At 42.8% G+C, this 21,067-nt stretch overlaps 1 protein-coding gene across 2 annotated transcripts in view; it reads left to right on the top strand.

Moving 5' to 3' along the window:
• The window catches only part of BAHD1 (bromo adjacent homology domain containing 1), a 331,169-nt gene that overhangs the window by 251,290 nt on the left and 58,812 nt on the right, over positions 1–21,067 (top strand). For both annotated transcript variants that reach the window (XM_030214275.1, XM_030214274.1), the window contains exon 2: positions 18,712–20,341. In XM_030214275.1, the coding sequence (XP_030070135.1) occupies positions 18,820–20,341 (1,522 nt within the window). In that variant the 5' untranslated portion in view covers positions 18,712–18,819. The remainder of the gene's footprint in view (positions 1–18,711; positions 20,342–21,067) is intronic.

Raw genomic sequence — 21,067 nt, 5'->3', positions numbered from 1 at the left:
ACATTTCCACACATCTATTTAAGACTTATTTTGGAGTGTTTAGAGTTCTTAATGAATTTGGTTTTTGAAGTTATGTTTAGTACCAGGCTAAAGGGTCTTGAGTATGGTTAATTAGTGATTCCAACAGTTAAGCCTGTACTTTCAGAATTTCCCAGGGTGCTGTTTTTCCCTTAGCACTACCTGTATTATGGCATTCACTGCTGGCTTCTTGAAGACTTAAAACTAACTTCTACTAGTTTAGGAAGCAGATCAAAACTTACATTTTTTAGTTGGGCATCTGATTGAGTCAGATGGGTTCGTGGCACTGTGTTTTTAGTATAAGAGTGAATGACTAGATTTGTGTTATTTTTCATGTGATGTTTTGGTCTGTTTGTGATTTTTATTTGTACATACTTGAATTTCATGGATATATTACTTGAGTTTGCTAATATAAAGACTTTCAGGAGATAAATTTGCATGTGCACTGCATAATTGGTATGCAAACCTATCTCCTGCATTTTCATTTGGGATATCCCAAAAAGATGAGAGGTTTGGTTCCCATGGAGACTAGATGCTGCCTCTACCTATCTATTAGGGCAGTGGTTCCCATACCTGGTCCTGGAGGCAGCCCAGTCAGTGAGGTTTCCAGGATATCCACAATTAATATTCATGAGAGATAATTGCATGCACTACCTCCACTGAATGCAAATCTCTGTCATGCATATTCATTGTGAATATTGTGAAAACCTGACTGGCTGGGCTGCCTCCAGGGCCAGGTTTGGGAACCTCTGTATTACATAAAGCATGATGACAGAAAAGAAAATAAAAACCTGTCTTAGACATTCGCTCATAAGCTGTGAAGTAGAAGAGGAGACCAAGGTACAGGACTATGTAGGACATAATCCAATATACAATAGCTGGAAATCAGTGAGTACAAAATAATACAGTCTAAGCAACAAAGTTTGACATTTAAGTCCTAATGATGGAGGAGGACATGGATACTGTTGCTATTACAGAAATGTGGTTCAGTCAGTCTTATGGATGAGATACAGCTGGGCTACAATCTGCGTCGTAGGGATAGAGATGGCCGAAAAGGGGGAGTAGCAGCTCTTTTATTTTAAGAATAATATCAAAACAACAGGAATGCAGAGGGCTTGAAGAAAGGATGCACTGTGGGTTGTCTTAGATCCACATTTCAGAGGGAGGGCTAGACAGATCTGGCCATAGATATCAAATTGGGAGTGAAGGGGGAGAGTGTATCTACTGTTTGATAAGGAACCTTTACCTGAGCAGCAGTGGCCATTACACACACAGTAGAGTTTGGTGTGTTTGGACTGTGCTTTAGTTTTAATTTTAATGTCAAAGTCCTGGACTTCAAACATTCTAGCTTTAATAAAATTTGGAAATTCCTAAAGGAGATTCCAAATTTTATTAAAGCCAGCAATATTCCATGCTACCAATCCCAGGCTAAGCAGTACCTTCCCCATGCCTATCTCAATGGACTTCTCCAGTATTTAAAAAAAAAAAAAAAAATTTCCATTTAACTTTTGTGTCCCGTAGTCTTGGCTGCAAGATTTGAAAGAGGGTTTTTTTTTTTTAAATGTGTTATGAAGGATAAGGTCAGGGAGGCTGCCATACCTTGCTTCAGGCCCTCTCCTCTGCTATAACCTACGAGATGTTCTTCACTTTTGGGAGGTACCAAAGTCAAAAACCTAGGTAGTGCCTTTTCCAGCTCAACAATGATAACAAAAGGGCTTCGGGCTCTTCTGTTGTGAAGGTAGAAGCTCTAAGCGCCACTTTTCTGTCCAATCAAAACCAGAGATGGGTTTTTACTGAATCCAGAGACTATAATCAGTGTTTCAGTCCAGATCCTGGAGAAAACTCTGTAAGAGGAATGTCTAAGTTTCTACACAGACATTTTGCAAACTGTAATCACTAACTGCTGGGTCCTTTTGGATAGTTTTAAAAGGGCTATGGATTATGTTGGCTTCACTTCCAAATTACCCACCAAAAGGTTTTTAACTGTACAGAATTAATTCTGTATATTTCCTAGTTCTGAAAAATATAGGAGGATTCTATGCCATCCAAGGCTTTAGATCCTTGAAAAAAATACCAACTGATGAAGTTCAAGATGCGTTTTCTGAACCAAGACTGGCTATGTTCTCTGGAATCAAAGAAAACGTGTATACACATAGAAAGACATCCCACTGTGCTGTTTGGCCTACCTTTTAGTTCTGCAGGTGTTCAGAAAGTCTCACTGCTTTCCATTCCAATGTGATGAAGGGTGTATACATTTTAAAAATCATCCTCATTTTATTATTTTAGCCACAGCTGCATCCAGTCTTGCCAGTGTTGTTCCTGAATAAGTAGGGAAGAACAGGTTCTCTTTTCCTGTGTCTAGAAATGCCAAGTAATGGCTCAGGGCTGGCTCAGCAATGGCATTTCTAAGGGCTGATTATCTGGCAGGAAAGAAAAATGTTCTGTTAGATACCCCCAGGAGTATTCTCTGATTCACAATATAGTGACCAGCCTTTTTTTCTTGGTGGATTAGTTTGAGATCTGTTCACAACAACTCATAAAGGAAAGGTGTTGGTGTCAGAAAGGCAATCTAGCATCAGATGGCTTTTCCCTTTATTTTTATTTATTGTATTTGTACCCCACATTTTCCCACCTTTTTGCAGGCTCAATGTGGCTTACAGAGTATGGAAATGAGAACGTCATTACATGATTTAAGAAAACAGTCGATCATAAGCTGAGGTGAAAGAGGAATTTAGGTAGAAAGGTGTTAGGTAAGGTCGTGTGAGAGGTGTTTTGGTGTACTTGGGTGGTTTAAGGAATGATTTGTTTCATTGAGGGTGACTTTTGTAGGCTCTGTTGAAGAGGTGTGTTGAAGAGGTGTATTGGTGGAAGGGGACATCTTTGTATGTGTCCATGTATATTGGTACTGGCAAAAACCTTATCACAATGCAGAAGAAAACAGAGAATTATAATCCTCATAGCTCCTCCTTGTCTGAGGTTTGTTTTCTGATTCTTCAGGTCTATTTTTATCAGGAAACCAAGTTCTGTGTCTCCCCCCCCCCCCCCCCCCCCCACACACACACACACTTTTTAATATTGCAGAACAGGGATTGCTGATCCCAACCTTTGATCCTTTTGCCTTCATGACTTCATTCCTGTGGTCTCCAAGTTTAGCTTCTCAAATTCTTCTGGCTTCTAGAAAGGATTTCACTTGAAGTTCTTATGGTTGTAAATGCAGGAGATTATCTGGTGTGAAGGTAAGGGGCTAAATCCTCTCTTCATTTCCACGTGAAAACTGCTTGAATAACTTCTATAAAATCATAATCTGTGCTCAGAAGCAATTCAGGATACACCTTAGTACAATAGATGCATATCACGACTATATAGAAGATTTGTTTCCGTACAACTTTAGTTGTACAATTTCATGTTGAGCCTGTTTCATTTGAAGTTTTCCACTGTTCTAGAACGTTAATGTGGTTTTAACACATGTAACATGAAGTTACTAAAGCTTGGGGCTCTCAGACTTCTGCTACCAAAAAATTAGATGCCCAGGTGAGATACTTCAGCCTAAAGGGATTTATATTAATCTGTGCTACTTTATCATCATCAGCAGGTGAATCCAGGAACGAGTGAGTTGTGTCTATCTACCGGCAGGTGGAGATAGATCACTGAGCTGAATCCTGTGACGTCAGATGGCATGCTCCCTGGTTTGCCAGCATTTTCTGTATCCAGCAGGTGGATGGACAGCTGTCCATAAACTCCTGGTCTTGTCTTCTGCTTGACTCCTGCTCTGGGCTCCCAGTGTAGGTGAGCACAGGAGAGAAGTCTTTGTGGCTGTGTGCTTGGGTACACCTGGTGGTGCCAGGTCCCCCCACAAGGGTAGTACCCCCACCCCCCTCCTGAGCTGTGATATCTGGCCTTCCTCACAGAAAAAAACAAAACAAAAAAAATCAGAGTACAGACAGAGCAGCTTACTGGCAAAAATTCAGTGCTCTGGGGGTGTCTGGCAGCGGTTTTCTGCTTAGTGCAGGGTATGCGTGGAGGAGGGGGGGGGGGTCCAGCACAGCCTGTGGTGTGCAGCGAGGCGGTTGTCCATTCCTGTGGGGGGGAGGGGTTGAGTACTGCTTTCCCTTTATTTTTTTCTCCCTGCTGGTGCTCCTGTGTTTATGGCCACAGATTTAGTTAAATGCTGCTTCTGCTGCGGGGAGCAATGTCAGTGTGTGCCTGTACTGTAATTTGACTGCGGAAGAGCAGGTGGGGGTGGGGAAATCAGGCGCCCACAGGTTCCCATGCTGTATCGCTGAGCCTGCGTTCTGCTGCCCCTCTTCACACTGTGGTTTCTCCAGTAGCTATTTTGTCCTGCGGGGGGGGGGGGGGGGAATTGGACATGAGGCGTGCACCCCCTACTGAGAGCCCACAGCTCTCTGCTTCTTCAGAGCAATGTTGGGGGGCACAGTTCATCAGGTGCAGCAGCTCAGGAGCCTTTCTCTTCTGAGTTTGTCCTTCTATTACATCAACCCTATTAGTTAGAGGGCTCAGATCTCCCTAGGCTTGGAGCAGGTAGACACCTTGTCCAAGAGGATACAGCTTGAGGGGGTTCTCAGCCCCCCCCCCCCCCCCCCCCCCCGGTCCCTTGGGCCTTCTGAAGGCGGCCTCTCGGCAGCATCCTTGCCTCTCTCCATGATGGAACCCCTGGAGGAGGGGGAATTGGAGGCAGAGGAGGTGGATAGTTTGTGATTTTCACTGAAAGGAGTTGCCCTCCTTTATTACCTGGGCTCTGCAAGCACTTATCTGTCCCCAAGGACTGGTCCTTGGTGGCCTTGAACTCCAATGAAGTGGCCCCTGAAGTCCTTCCCGTGCACAAAGCCATACAGGAGTTGATTGTGGTGCAGTGGGTGATACCTGACACCAGCTTGAAGGTGGCAAGGGCTATGGTCTGTTTATATCCGCTCTCTCAGCCAGAGTGGGACAAGCTGCAGTCTCCAGTTCCTACACGGCCAGGGCCTGTTTGATCTGAGTGCAGTAGACTGCAGACGTATTGGCCACAGTAGATTCTCAGGCATTCTTGGATATCCCTTACACAGACACCGGCCTGTCTTACCTGGCCAAATGCCTGCATGATCTGATCAGGGCAATGGCAGATGGTGCTGGCCTTTTGGGGAGGACTTGGAGAAGTTAGTTAAGGATCCAGGGGAGTTCCAAAGCACAGCAGCTCCTGGAGGATAGGGCTAGAACTTCATCCAGGACGGGGCAAGCTTGTCTATTGCTCAGGAACTCCAGAAAGTATCACCCGGGCCATGCACTGGCCTTTCAGCAGTATCAACAAAAGCAGTCCTTTCAGTCAGACAGGTGCCTCGTGTGGCAGAGTGCTGAAGCCCACCTGCTCTATGCAATGATGGGCAGCTGGTCCTCTCCCTACAGCTGCAAATCGGGGGCCAGTTAGCCCTCTTTTAACGGAAGTGGACCAAAGTTCAGACCAGTGGGTCTTAGGTATTATTCGAGATGAGTACAATCTCGAGTTTGCTGCCCTGGTCATAGATTCTTTCTTGGAATCCCAGTGCAAATCCGCCTTCAAGCAGACCTCAGTGTTAGACACCCTTCAGACATTGCTGGATATTTGAGCGGTGACTCGGGTACCTCCCGCAGAACAGGGGCAGGGCAGATACTCCATTTACTTTGTGGTCCCAAAAAAGGGCAGCTCCTTCAGGCTGGTCCTCGACATCAAGCATGTCAACGAGAGCTTGCAAGTTCGGCATTTCCGGATGGTGAACCTGCATTCGGTCATTGCTGCGGTCAGGACAGGAGAATTCCTGTCCTGTCTGGACCTCAAGGAAGCCTATTTGCATATCCTTATCTGGCAGCCACAATACCACCATACATCAGCTCTAGCCTGTGAAAAGTCTGTGAGGTTCAGACCTCGCAGGGCCCCTTTTCCTAGGGTGGTATTACAATCGGAGTCCAATTTCTCCTCCGTCTCTTCTTTAAAGAGTTCTTGGAGTCTGAGTAGGTAGGCCTCAATAGGCTCGGAGCCCGCTTCCCACCGTTGGGAGGTGATAACAGAGATATCTTTGAGGGCCGGATACATGGTCCGGATCTCCTGGAACAATCTGGTTTGAATCTCTGTCAAGGGGTTGCCATCGTACTGGTCGTCAGTAACAAATTTGGCATAGCCCGCCTGAGTGAATAAATCGGTGACACTAGCGTGCAGGGTTCTTCCCAATAACGCTTTCATGTCGCCAACTGACAGAGTAGTACCTAATGTAATATCTTGTAATTTCAACCTTCGGTTGCCACCCATCGCAATATCTGGGAGCTGAAGTATAAGGCCATTTAGTTCAACAGCCGAAAGTGGAGTGCACTCTGTATGAGGAACACCAGCTGACATCCTGTTCAGCAGGGGTAAGAGTTTAACATCTGGGGAAGTGGTTGGGCCTACAGTAGCGGTTGGGGGAAACTGATTCTCATACTTCTTCCAAACCTGAAGGCCTTGGATTAAGTATAATGTGGTCTCCTGGTCCCAATGGGGATTAGGGTGGTCATAAATGAGATCACGCACTAACAAGAGCTTGTCAGAACGCAAGGATCCTTCACGTGGGTAAGGGACGGACTGGGGCTGGAGAGCCTCAGACCATCCTGCAAGATCATCAATCCATGGCTGAACATAGTGCCATGAATTTTCATGTAATGCCACATATTGGGCAGGAGTAGCAGGGGGATTAGATAGGGTGTGCAGTGTCGATGAAGTGCCAGTATCGGTGGCAAGGAGCACTATAGGTTTACGAGGCCTGCCAGCGTCTGGAAGGCACCGGTTAGTACCTTCAGCGGTAAGATAACTTCTAGGTTGATGCTGCCTGGTGTTGTGAGCAATAGAGTCTTGTTGCGGGGGTAACTCGGATGTCATGGCAGCGGATGCAACCGTGTCGGGGATATCAGGACACATGTCAGTGCTAAGGGACTTGCATATTGTACGGAGTCCCTCAGTAAGAAAAGCAATGTCATCACCCATTAGGGCCAATGTTTGGCCAAGGGGTGACAGAGTAGAGCGGGGAGGCAATGAACCTGCAGCAGGAGGGATCTGTGTAGCCCGTGGAAGGGCTGATGGTAATGTCAGCCGAAGTGAGTCATCTGCAAAAGACGACTTGGGCTCACACCCCACAGGGGAGGAAGACTGAAATATGGGAGGTTGCTCCTCAGAGTCATCCCTATCAGATTTAGGACGGAGTTTAGGGCGTGCGCCCAAAGAGTCCCATCTAGGGGGAGTAAGGTGTTCAGGTGAAAGAGTAGGCATAGAAGGGTTGGCGGGGACAGAAGGAAACTTCACATAACCTTGATCATATAGTTCCTGACAAATAGCGTGTGCTTGCGTAGCAGGGCTGTATGGTACAAAGCCCATCTGTCGTAACTGGGACAGAGTAGGGCAAGGTAGCTAAGCACTTTTAAATACAATATGCACACAAATTTGGAATGAATTACCAAAATCCATAAAAATAACACACGACATCATGACCTTCCGTAAACTATTGAAAACGTATTTATTTAAGAAAGCATACAATAACAACTCCTCATAAATTCAAATTAACAAAACACAACTACACAGCATGTATTCACTATATCTCAACTGTTTTGCTAATTGTCTTGCTTTCCAGTTTAATGATCCTAATTGTAACCTAACCTAATCTGTCCCTTTGCCCCAACTATGTATTTCTCCTATCCGGAACTGGTAATCACCACTTGCGGAATTATGTAAGCCACATTGAGCCTGCAGATAGGTGGGAAAATGTGGGGTACAAATGTCATAAATAAATAAATATGGTGCAGGTGATTTGTCTCTTGCAGTCTTTGTGATGGATGAGCAACCTTTTCCAAGAGCCAATTGGAGCCTCCTCAAGCATTGGAGTGTTTGGGGGCACACTTCAACACTGCGCAGGGCAGAGTCTTCCTGCTGGATGACAGAAGGGAAAAGCTTCAATCACAGGTTCAGCTCCTGCTCCATATTCCCAGCCCCCACACTTGGGATTACGCGCAGGTGCTGGGATCCATGACGGCGATTCTCAAGGTCATGCCATGGGTGAAGGCACATATGCCATGGATGAAGGCACTCCAAAGCTCTTCTTTCCCGCTGATCCCCAGTGTCTCAGGACTACAACCTCAGGCTCCTGCATGGCCTGGTGGCTCCTTCCTTCCAACTTGCGGATGCCGTTGACCTCTCCGGACTGGATTGTGATGATGACAGATTTCAGCCTGGAGGCCTCCTAGTCGATCATTCGGTTCGAGCTTCGAGCAATTTGCAGGGCTTCTGTGGGCTTTTCAGGATCACCTGCGGGGCAAGCCAGTGAAGATCTTGTATCAACAGTGGCCTACATCAGTTTGCAGGGGGGGCACTTGCAGTGTTCCTCTGGCAAAGGAGACCCAGTTGCTCCTGCTTTGGGCAGAGAAGAACCTGCAGCTCCTCTCGGCAGCTCGTATTGCAGGAGTGTTGAATGTCCAGTCAGCCTTTCAAGCGGTGACACGAAAGTTGGGGGGGGTCCAGTTCTGGTTTTATTGCATCTCGCTACAGCACCAAGATGCTTCAGTTCTTCAGTCGCAAGAAAAAAGTACAGATTGCAGGGTTTGGATGTGTTGCTCCAACCTTGGCCTGTAACAGACCTCCTCTATATGTTTCCACCATGGCCTTTGATATGCTGGTTACTTCACAGGATCAGTTGACACCTGGCTTGGGTGGTTCTGGTGGCACTGGACTAGGTGCTGGTGGTACACAGAACTAGCGCATCTCCTGGTAGACGACCCCCTCTGATTTCTGGTCTATCTAGACCTGCTTACTCAGGGCCAGATTTGCATGAACAACATGTCCCGCTTTGGTCTTACGACTTAACAGAAGGGTTACTTGAATTCTGTTATTGCCACGCTTTTACAGGCAAGGAAGAGTTCTATGTGGCTTATGCTAGAGTGTGGTGAGTGTTTGAGGTGTGGTGCGCAGAGGGCTATCTCACCCTTGACATTCTTGCAGGATGACCTTTCCAAGGAACTGGCCCTCAACTCTCTGAAGGTACGGGTAGCGACCTTGGCCTGTTTTTGGGCTAGGCTACAAAATACTCCCTGGCTAAGCATCCTGACATCATTCGTTTTTTGAAAGGAGTTAATCGGTTGAAGCCTCCCTGGTGGCCTACTTGTCCTGAGTGGAGCCTAAATCTGGTTTGGCAGATCGGTGGCCATCTATCTATGCTGGTTGGGTTCCAGTTCTCTTTAGGTTGCATACAATTTTCATGTTCATGTTTTGATCTGTTCTTTCTGTGAGAAGGGTTCATCCTGTGGTTGAGGCATCCTTCTGCTTTTGTTACGAGGAATATTGGCTGACTAGGGTGCATGCCGTCTGATGTCACAGGATTCAGTTCGGTGATCTCTATCTCCAGCTGCTGGTAGATCGACACAACCCATTCATCCTGGATTCATCTGCTGTGACTAAAGGAAAGAAAATGTATCAGGTAAGACCAAAGTTTCCCTTAGCACCCATCCAGATTTCTATCTATGGTAGTTTTGAGCTTCCATCTGTTGTCTTTACGTTTCTCCCAGGAGCCATATCTGGGCTAAACTCCTTAGGAAGTTAACCAGCACCTTTTGTTATGCTGGGCAGCAGCTCTGGCATACCCTACTACTAGAACGTAGAAGTGAATCCTCATTCTCCAAATTGAGGAAACAAGTTAAGACCTGGTTATTTGATCACACCTATGTTTCTTCTAAAATGGTACTTCAACAATATACTATACTAGTAAAAGAGGCCCGTTTCAGAGCAAATGAAACGGACGCTAGCAAGGTGTTCGTAGCCAACACCCCTCCCTCCCTCCCTCCCTGGCCAACCCGTTCGTTATTTTTCCATTGCTCCGCCCCCAACGCCATGACGTTTGACGTGAGGGCGGGGCCCGGAGCGATTTCCCACCCCCTCGCCTCCCTCCCTGCCAACCCCTTCGTTGTTCTGCCATAGCTCCACCCTCGAGGGCGGGGCCCGGAGCAATTTTGGTGGCTTTACCACCACGAACCTTCGAACCTTTTTGAAGGAAGTCAGGGCTTGGCTTCACTGACGTCAGTGTCCTCAGAACGTTGAGGGTGAGTTTTATTGTAGTAGATAAGTCCATCTTCCCACACCAGTATCTTCTAGCTTCCATCCTCTGTTTTCTGACTTATATAGAATTTGTATTTGTAAACTGCTTAGCTATACTCCATGTATAATTGGGGGTATATCAATCCCATCCAAATACATAAATAAAACACAACATTTTGTTTACTTTTTTGTCCAAAGTTGGGATTGCTGTGTTGGAAAGGATGTGGTCTAATTAAATAGCAGGTTTGACTTCAGAGCATGTTAAAGCTGATAGGCCATTGTGCTACTTTGGCTATGGCATTATCTGTGGAGGTTAAGCTTTGAAGAGATGTGCAGCATGGAGTTTAGTCCACACCTTCACATACCAGTGCTCTTCCGATAATGGCTATTGATGCAACTACAGGTTTGGATAGTCTTATTTTTCAGAACTTTAAGGGGTAAAGCCTAGTTACGCCACCTTTAAGTTAATTTTTATTCTTTTGGGTTGTCATTTTCACCTATCGTAAAAGTTTGTTTTTCCCATTTTCTTTGAAGGTGACCCTTAGCTAAGGGTTTTAGAAGTTCCTTGCTTTACCAGCCACTCAAACTTTTTCTTTTCTTTTTAGAGTTAAGCTTATTAGTGTGCCTCCATTCTGTAACACAGAAACATAGAAAATGGTGGCAGTGAAGTACTTCACCCTTTTAGAGGCTGATTGAATTTCGGTTATGGTGCCAGAACTGGACCAAAATCCTTTTTCTGCCCAGTTTTGATTTTGGCCAAAAGACTACAGCCATGATTTTGGTTTTGGCTGAAACTGACCATGCGTTTTTGGTGGAAGCCAAAAATGTGTGCTTTTGTTCTGTCTTCCTCCCTCCCTCCCTTCCCCTCTGAATGGGAGTTGCATTCCCCCCTGCCCATCTGTAGATGACCCCATTGGGCCTATTTTACAATCCCTGGCAGTCCAGGGGTGTAGTCAGGGCAAGAATGACTCTGTTGTTTCTGCTGTGCTCTCAAAACGGCTGCATTACCTCTAGTAGCAATCTTGCGAGACTTCTGCAAGAGATCACAGTTGACATGGGCAAGAGAAGCTGGGGATTACTTCTGCCCTGACTATACCACTGACCACAAGGGGATTGTAAGATAGTTTTTGTTTTTTGGGCGAGGGGCTACTCTTTACATTGTGAGTGTGTGTGTGTGTGATATGATATGATATGATATGATATTGCATAGTAGTTAGGGTAAAGGGAGTGCTCCAAATAAATGCTTTTGATACAAAAGTTTAGCTGTAAATTTGGGATGATAATCTCTTTTGGAATTAGCCTTTCTGTGGAGATATGACATCAGCTCTCACTCCAAATATGGCACAGTGTCAGCCATTGTAAAGCACTGTGGCTTTTAGTTGTTTTCATTAGCTGAGGTCCATTTGTGTGGAGGCTGTTTTACTTGGAGGTAAAATATGGCCTTTCATTATTTAAATTGTATATATTTTGGCTTGGATACTATTTGGGTGTTTCTAAAGAATTTCCAGGCTCTGTTGGGTATGCTGAAGATGCAGCATTTTAATCAGATTTGCTCCTTGTCACTTTGCCTTCTCGCAGTGCTACCTATGGTGCGAGAGACTACCTGCATCTTCATTTTCCTACCTGTAAGAAAGTAGTATAATTTGGCTTACATTCTGCTTCTTTTTCTTACCGAGGTACTAAGTGGTAGAATTCCTTGCCAAAATACATTAGATCCCAGTATAATTACTTACTTTTTTTGCACGTTTTTGAAATCTTTCCTTTAAAAAAAATTCTTTTAATTGATACTGATGTCTACTTTTTTTTTCTCCCCGCCCCCTTTCCACCATTGCACATGTATTTACAGTTCTTTCCTTTGTTGATATGTGTGGGATTGTGATTTTTATTTCATATTTTGTACTGTCGTCTTGTAGCTTGTTGACTACATTGAACTCGAATTTGTGCGAGGAAATGTGGGGTATAAATGTCAAATAAACAGACTTCTGGCATGCAGAAGCTGGGTTCTATGAGAGAGGAACCTATAGTGATTGTTTTCAGGCACAAGTACTGGTCAGCTTATAGTGCTAGTAGGGAAATATTACAGTGAAATGACGTTTATATATTAGAAGATAATTTGAGAAATACATTGCTATTGGTTTGTAATTTTTCAGACTATATAGTCCTTGATTCTGTAATAGCAATGTGGTTTTTTTTATTCTGGATTGTGCATCAGGCTGGTGAAATGTCCGCAGTGTAGACCAGTGTCTGGACTCCTTTACCTTATTTTAGTAAGAATGTTTATCATGTTTTATAATTAAGGAGTCCTTTTAAGCACTAATGTGTTTTTACTGCAGGTTAAAATGCACTACTGCAGGGTGTGCTCAAGCATCCCGCGGTAGTTTTTGGATTGCGCTACCTATGCGCTAAAAAATAGTGTTTTATTTTTTAGCGCTGGGGACAGAGAGTAGGCATGCTCGTTGCGCATGCTAACCGATTAGCGCATGGCTAGCACATGAGCCCTTATTGCCTACAAAGTAGGTGTTGGTAACTGCTCAAGCAGTAACGGCCATGCACTAATTATTGTAGAAATAGGAAAATTGGCCATTTCCCAGCAGTGCTAAAAATGGCCTTAGCGCATGGGAAAGACTCGTGCTGGTGATAGCACAGGTAATTTTTTTAGTGCAGCTTAGTAAAAGGACCCCTAAATACAAAACGAGAAGCATCTTAATGATACTTTCTCTTGGCTAAACATAAAAGCTGATGGTAATGATTTTTTTTTCACACGTTCTCGCAAAGTTCCTCTCTCGGAGGTTATTGAACTACATCTGCATTGACTTGGAAACCTGAACCTGCCAGACTTGTTGAAAAGTCCTTATTAAAATGGGTCTCCCAGTTGTCAGCCTGTGCGTTCATTTTCTGGGACTGGAACATAATAGCCGTACTGGGTCAGACCAATGGCCCATCTGGCCCGGTATCCTCCTTCCAACAGTGGCCAATCCAGGTCACAAGTACCTGGCAAAAACCAGTTAGTAGCAACATTCCATGCTACCAATCCCAGGGTAAGCAGTGACTTCCCCCATGTCCAACTCAATGACAGACTATATGGACTTTTCCTCCAGGAATTTGTCCAAATCATTTTTAAACCCAGATATGCTAACCGCTATTACCACATCCTCTAGCAGCGAGTTCCAGAGCTTAACAATTTTTTACGTGAAAAAATATTTCCTCCTATTTGTTTTAAAAGCATTTCCATGTAATTTCATTGAGTATCCCCTGGTCTTTGTACTTTTTGAAAAAGTGAAAAATCAATTCACTTCTACCCATTCAACAACAGTCAGGGTTTTATAGACCTCAATCATATCCCCCCTCAGCTGTCTCTTTTCCAGTCTGAAGAGCCCTAACCTATTTAGCCTTTCCTCATATGAGAGGAGTTCCATTCCCTTTATCCTTTTGGTAGCTCTTCTTTGAAATTTTTCTTTATATCTTTTTTGAGATAAGGCGACCAGAATTGAATACAATACTCAAGGTGAGGTCGCACCATGGAGTGATACAGAGGCATTATAATAATCTTGGTCTTATTTTGCATTCCTTTCCTAATAATTTCTAGCATCCTGTTTCCTTTTTTGGCTGCTGCCGCACACTGGGTAGAATATTTCAGCGTATTGTCTATGACACCTAGATCTTTTTCTTGAGTGCTGTCTCCTAAGGTGGAACCTAGCATCAGGTAACTATTCTTCTCGATGTGCATCATTTTGCATTTGTCCACATTACATTTCAACTGCCATTTGGATGCCCAGTCTTCCAGTTTCCTAAGGTCTTCCTGCAAATTTAATCACCTCACCCGTCATTCTGTTTTCCAGATCATTTTATAAATATATTAAATAGCATCGGTCCCCGTATAGATCCCTTCAGCACCGTCCTTTGACTTTTTAATCTTCTCAGGAGTCTCTCATGAGGAGCTTTTGTCAAAAGCTTTCTGAAAGTCTGAGTACACTACATCAACTGACTCACCTTTATCCACATGTTTATTTACACTTTCAAAGAAATGAAGCAAATTGGTGAGGCAAGACTTCCCTTGTCTGAACCCATGCTGTGTCTGTCCCATTAGAAACCATGTTTGTGTATGTGTTCCGTAATTTTATTCTTTATAATAGTTTCCACTATTTTCCCTGGCACTGAAATCAGGCTTACCGGTCTGTAATTTCCTGGATTACCCCTGGAACCCTTGTTAAAAATCGTTGTTACATTGGCCACCCTCCAATCTTCAGATACTATGGATGCTTTTAATGACAGGCTACAGATCACTAACAGATCAGCAGTTTCATTTTTGAGTTCTTTCAGTACCCTGGGCTGTATGCTGTCTGGTCCAGATGTTTGACTTGTCGATTTGGGTCGGTACATCTTCCAGGTTCACCGAGATTTCTTTGTTCCTCCACATCATCCCCCTTGAAAACCATTTCTGGTACAGGTAGATAGATCTCTTACATCTTCTTCCGAAAGGCTGAAACAAAGAATGCATTCAATCTCTCTGATATGGCCTTGTCCTCCCTGAGTGCCGCTTTTGCTCCTTCATGATCTAATGGTTCCACAGATTCCTTCACAGGCTTTCTGCTTCTGATGTACCTGAAAAAAGGTGTTCCTATTAGTTTTTGTCTCCATGGCAAGTTTTTCTTTGTATTCTCTTTTAGCCTTCTTTAAGGTAATAATCTGTGAGTTTAGCAAAGGGCTGCTGACTGCATTCTCTGACAATCTCCAGTGGTTCTTATTCATTCACATTCACATAATCAAGTTTTTGGTTTCAGCTTTGGCCAAAACCAGGTGATAAGTTTCTTCTGCAGTCTCGGTTTCGGCCAAAAGTGTTCAGACTGTTTCAGTAGCAGTTTCGGTTTCGCTTCACCTCTGCTCCTTTTATACCATACATCTCTTTTGAGTTTTTACAGCCCAAATGCATGCCGCTGCATATTTATTTAATTATTTATTAGCATTAAATCAAAGCTGACAAATTCTAGACCATTTTCAGCTTTTGTTATGTCCATTCTTATGTTACCTCCTGAGTGAATACCCTATTACAGATTTTTTTTTTTTGTTACATTTGTACCCCGCGCTTTCCCACTCATGGCAGGCTCAATGCGGCTTACATGGGGCAATGGAGGGTTAAGTGACTTGCCCAGAGTCACAAGGAGCTGCCTGTGCTGGGAATCGAACTCAGTTCCCCAGGACCAAAGTCCACCACCCTAACCACTAGGCCACTCCTCCAAGGTAAACCTTACCCAACAACTCTTCATCAATATCGTTCACAAAAATGTTAAAAACTGGACCAAGGACTGATCCTGTAACACTACTGCTAACATTCTTATTTAGTTATTTTTAAAACTTATAAATCCACCTAAAACCTGGGTGGTTTCCAGAAAACATACATAATAGGCTTATACAATGCATAAGACAAAAAAAATTGATTTCTCCATTCCTAAACTCTAATAACAAAAAAAGTAACAGCTTGCAAGATATAAAATGGTCAAAATCTTAGAAAAATGATGCCACAAATAACTGTGTTTTCAGAAGTTTTCCTCTGAATGAATGGCATTTACCATTATCTTTTGTTGCCTCCCATTTAACCAGTTTTTAACCCAGTCATTCACTTTAGGACCCATGTCAAGAGTGCTGAGTTTGTCTGTATGGGACTGAATCTAAAGTACAGCACATCTAGCGCTCTCCCTCATTCCAAATTTCTGGTAATCCAGTCAAGGAAGTTAATCAGATTTGTCTGCTAAGACCTAGTAAAAGCATGCTTCCTTGGGTATTCTGCAATTCATTGGATTCCAGAAATTGCACTATCCCCTTTTGGCAGTGTTTCCATTAATTTACTAACCACAGAGTTCAGATAAATCAGCCTTTAGTTCCCAGCCAGCTCCTTTCTTTTTGTGGAGAGGGACAATATCTGCCCTTCTCCAGTCCTCTGAGACTGTTTTTAAAAAATAATAATAAATATATAAACAAAGAAAGAGAGAGCATTGAAAGGTCAGAGCAGAGCAACCAGAATACTTAAGTTCCTTCAGTACCCTTGGATGTATCCCATCCATCCCCATTGTTTTGTGTAGTTTAGCTAGCTCCTCACAAACACACTCTTCTGGAAATTGTTTGAGCTCTACCTCACTTCTATTCTTATTTGTGTTTGCTTTTTGAACAGTGAACAAAAATATTTCTTAGGCAATTCTGCTTTTTTCTCATCAACTTCTGTATATACTTCCTCTTCACCCCTTGAGTCAGACAAAATATCACGTTATACTTCTTTTTCTCTTACAAATCTAAAAAAACAATCGTCCCCTGCCCCCTATTTCAAATTTCATTTTCCAGACGTATGCTCAGTATAACAGTAAAATAATAACATTTTTCTGGAAAGCTCTTGAAATCATCTTCTTGTTGGTACTATCGGGATGGTTACAAAGCCACTCCACTCAGGAGCACAAGAATTTCAGTCATCCCACAAACACGTAAAAAAATAGTCAATAGACAAAAATAAAAAGGAAATTGAGACCTCAGAACTACTTCTGTAGCTTTAATTCAGCTGTCATATGTAATCACTAATCTCTGGGGGGAAAAAGCCCTATATAATATGTGAAATGTGGATCCACTAAAATACTACTAAACTTTAACTAGAAAGTTTTCAAACAATATAGCATTGACTTTCACAAACATCTTCAGAATCTGTACTCGGTGAAGATCCGTGTTTTACCAATAGGCTGCTTTAAGGTTTTTATTTATTTTTAATTTCCAAGCTGTGGTTAACTCATTACTTACCCAGAACTTCTGTTTCTGAAACCCCAAAAAATTGAGCTAAATTCTAAACATGATTGCATCCTTCATTAGAGACACACAGATATGTTGTCTTCAGACGTAGGGCTTCTCATGCCTATTTCTAAGTCCCTGATTGTATATTTGCTGAGTGGAGGAGTAGCCTAGTGGTTAGTGCAGTGGACTTTGATCCTGGGGAACTGAGTTTGATTCCCACTGCAGCTCCTTGTGACTCTGGGCAAGTCACTTAACCCTGCATTGCTCCTGGTACAAAATAAGTACCTGAATATATGTAAACCACTTTGAATGTAGTTGCAAAAACCTCAGAAAGGCGGTATATCAAGTCCCATTTACCTTCTGTACCGGAATTGATCATGTTCTTTATAACTATGTACTATTTTGTCTTTTTATTGTTTTTTTTTTTATATTTATGGTGCTTATTTACACCATCCTCAGTTTGATCAATCATTTTTCAACATCTAAAAAAAATATTTTTTTACAATGAAAATCACTACAAAAACAAGTATTCTAGAGCTCGTAAAAAGGGTAAGTCACAGCATCTAGCCACTGAATTTTCTCTCCACACCGTCTAACTGGCGTGCCACTTAACCATGATACATCCAATGTAATTTTCAGCTAATAAAACAGGTGGTGTTCAGTCCCACTAGTTAACCCCATGGGATCAGATTACTTCACTCTATTAATCCGCTACCGCAAGCATCAATTCACATTGCTCCCTCTGTTAATAGGCGCATGACAAACAATGCAAAGATTAAAAAGTATGGTTTAATTCTAGATAGTGACAGGATAGTGTGATTCATATTTGTGACTGGACTGTTGTCTTCAGAGAGCGCCTCCTACAGATAACCATTTTACTACCTTCAAAGGAAGAGGTTTTTAGTAGAATATATAGAATATTTTCTAAGCAGAAGTAGGCATAATCACCTCTAAATTTTGAAAGTAAATTGGCCAAGTTTTTAAGGGGCAAAAGATATTGGTGGATATACTAATTGGTGATTCTGAGCAGATGACTATATCTGAAGTTCAGGAAAGAATTTTTTTCTCTCTATTGAGGAATTTCTGAAGAATACCTAGGGTTTTCCCTCCTCCCCCCCCCCCCCCCCCCCCCCCCCAAGATTATCATATAGAAGAGTTTAGGCTTCTTCTAACTGCCTAACATAGATGCCAACATTTCAATAGTGGGGGGTGCTCAGCTCCCATTGGCACCCATAGAGCTTGGCTCCTATGAAAACTGATAGACAGCGATCGTTTTTTATTCTAACCAGCTCCATAGCTTTATGTATAAGATGACGTCAATACTATATCCACCTCCTTTATCTAGAAGCTAAAGGATTTGTGGTGTTTTGTTATTACTTGATTTGTTCATTATGATCCTAAATATGTGATTTACTTTTATTGAGACTTAAATTATACAATGTTAATACTGCAGAAGATAAAGATCTGCTTAATGTGACTGTTCAGTGACTGTGTTGACTTTGTGTATAGAACTTTTGTGTAGGTTTTGGTGTAGAAAGGTAGATTTTGTCTTGTCTGTGTGGCATGTTTTGTCATGATTTTCTCATCAGCTTCATGATTTGTCTTTTGTAATACTAGTGTGTTGTTAGCACATGTGCAGTGAAGAAACCAGTTGATATTTGGTAGCAAAAACTCACATAATGTCAGAGGAAAGCTGTATACAAACAAGGGAGGGTTTCTGCATGTCAGCGTAGAAATCAGAGATGGTTATGAAGCAGCACACTATATAACTTCATGTTCTAATATTGACTGATGTAATAGACTGAAATCAGGTAACATAGGGTTAATATTTGTTTCTGTTTTTTTTCTAGAATTGCAACCAGATAATTGTGACCTATGCCTGGAAAAGCAACTTTTCCCAGTAAATTATCCTACTGCTTCTGCTAACTAGCCTGTCACCAAGGATAGACAGTAGGAGGATGGAGAGTGTTGAGGCAGAATGCAGTGGGCAGGATACCATCAAGGAACAAACTGCCCAGGCTAGATTTCCTGGTATGAAAATGAGAAAATCCTACCCACTAAGGAAACGCCTAGCTCCATCCATGAAAGAAAAAACGTGTAAAGTGCTTCTTACCAGACTGGAGGATGTAGCAGGATCACTGTCAAAGCAAAGTCAAAATTGTCCACAGCAGGGCATCCCCTGCTGGCTGAATGACTTGAATACTGCTTGTTTTACAGAAGATGCTCAGTCTGTAACTAATATAAGCAGGAACAATTTAGTTGGGAAAAACTGTCCAAACACTTGTTCAGGGATGGAACACAACGCTAACCCTCCGGAACCTAGAAAGCGTAGACTTGCATCTCTCAATGCAGAGGCTGTGAACAACTTACTGTTTGAGAGGGAGGACAATGGGTTATCTTCTAAACGTTACCATAGACATTCTGTCAAAGTCAGCAGATATTCTAGCTCTAAAAGCCTACAACATAAACCTACTAGAAATTGGTCCTCATTGGAAAAGATAGAACTCAAATTACTTGGAAAAAAGAGCCAGAATGAATTGAGTCAAAAGTGTATTAATTCTGACCGGTCAATAGATGATATATTTGCAGAAGGCAGAGAGAGGGATGATAGTGGAATCACCTATAATCCAGCCCCAAAGAGATTAGCCAGTCTTAATGCTGCTGCATTTTTGAGGTTGACCAATGAGAGAGGCCATCCATTTAAGCGAAGGAGCAAATCGGATGGTGATAACAAATCTGATCAGCATTGCTCTAAATCGAGACTAAAGTGGGCCAAATCAAACAGGAAGACCTGTGTTAAATTAAAAAAGGAAATGTTAAATGGAAAAGTGAAAGATCAGCATAACTGGCAAGGGGATCCAGATGATGCTTTTCGGAAAGTGGAGCATCAAGATTCCCTGAGAATCTCGAGTAAATCTGAGAGCATCCAAACTGAAACCTTCTCGAACTACCATGACAATTCAGATTCTCTTTATCATAGACTACCTTTGTTAATGGGAGGACAAGCTGCAATGAAGCCTGAATATGGAAGACCAGGCGAGAAATCTCCAACTCCCAAGCAAGAGTTCCATCAGCCTTCCTTCCCAGTGCAGCAGTTTCATCACGTACCTGTGGCAGGCAGTCCTCCAGATTGTACCTGCCTTCATGGATCTTTAGGCTTAACCACACTGGATGGGTTTTGTGTTTCTTATGGCCAAAGTGGATTACAGTATAATGGCTACTCTCCCTGTTCAGTGTACCCTAATGGGGGGGAGTTTACTGAGCCAGTCAACTATGATGGTCTTTTGGTTTCACAGAGCTCCCTGCCATCAGGTACTCCTTTGCAGCACTTTCCCTGGTGTAATTCCCGGCACTGTTTTGGAGAAGATGCAGGGGTGAACAGTTACAGCCTTTGCGGAGTTGTGCATCTGCCAAGTGGCAGGATTAGCAACATTCACACAGATCACAGCACCTACCCATACAAAATGCCTTTTACAGCAGGTAAGAAAACCACTTGATTTGATAACTGGTTTGCTTTTTCTGAAAAATTTATGTAGTAGTACTGAAAGCTTAAAGGTCTGAGATTAAATCCTTTCCGCAGTATTCACTTCTCTTACAACTTCCTGAATATGGGTCTAATGAATGTATACAATCCAGAAACTGGACCATTCCCTTTTGCCGTGGCATGGCAGACACGAATACCGGTATCAGTTTTATTTAATTACATTTGGGATAGTCCATTGAGCAAAAGCCCTGATCTATTAACCACAGAAATATGATTCTTTATAAGACTTATTCATGACAGTGCAGCTGAACCTTAACCAAGGTACAGAGAATCTTAGAAGAATAAATGCAGAATAATGCAACTTTTCTCAGGGATGATCACATTAACAGCAATTTGATGCCCCTAGATCATATTAATAGCCTGCAGCATAAACATGAGAAGGTCTAGGTCCCTGGAAAATGCCAAGTTTTGCCATACACATGTGCAAGGTGTGAGTTGGGTGGCTGAAAAGAGCCATTTTTGTATTTTACATGCTCAAAGGCTGTGGCCTTGATTTCTTCAAGGATTAAGAAGACTACAGCGTAATGAAATGAAAAAGAAACAGAAAACAATCGAAATCTGGACAATTTATGCAGCAAAGTGAAAATGATGTCAGAATGTGAGATGCGATTAAATTTGCTTAAGGGTTACTTTTCTCGTAGTCCTGATCAGATGCTGTTTTT

This window comes from Microcaecilia unicolor, chromosome 9 (assembly GCF_901765095.1).
Source record: "Microcaecilia unicolor chromosome 9, aMicUni1.1, whole genome shotgun sequence".
Classification (NCBI taxonomy): Eukaryota; Metazoa; Chordata; class Amphibia; order Gymnophiona; family Siphonopidae; genus Microcaecilia; species Microcaecilia unicolor.
Note: the sequence above shows the minus strand (reverse complement) of the source record. Positions and strands in the feature narration are given on the sequence as shown.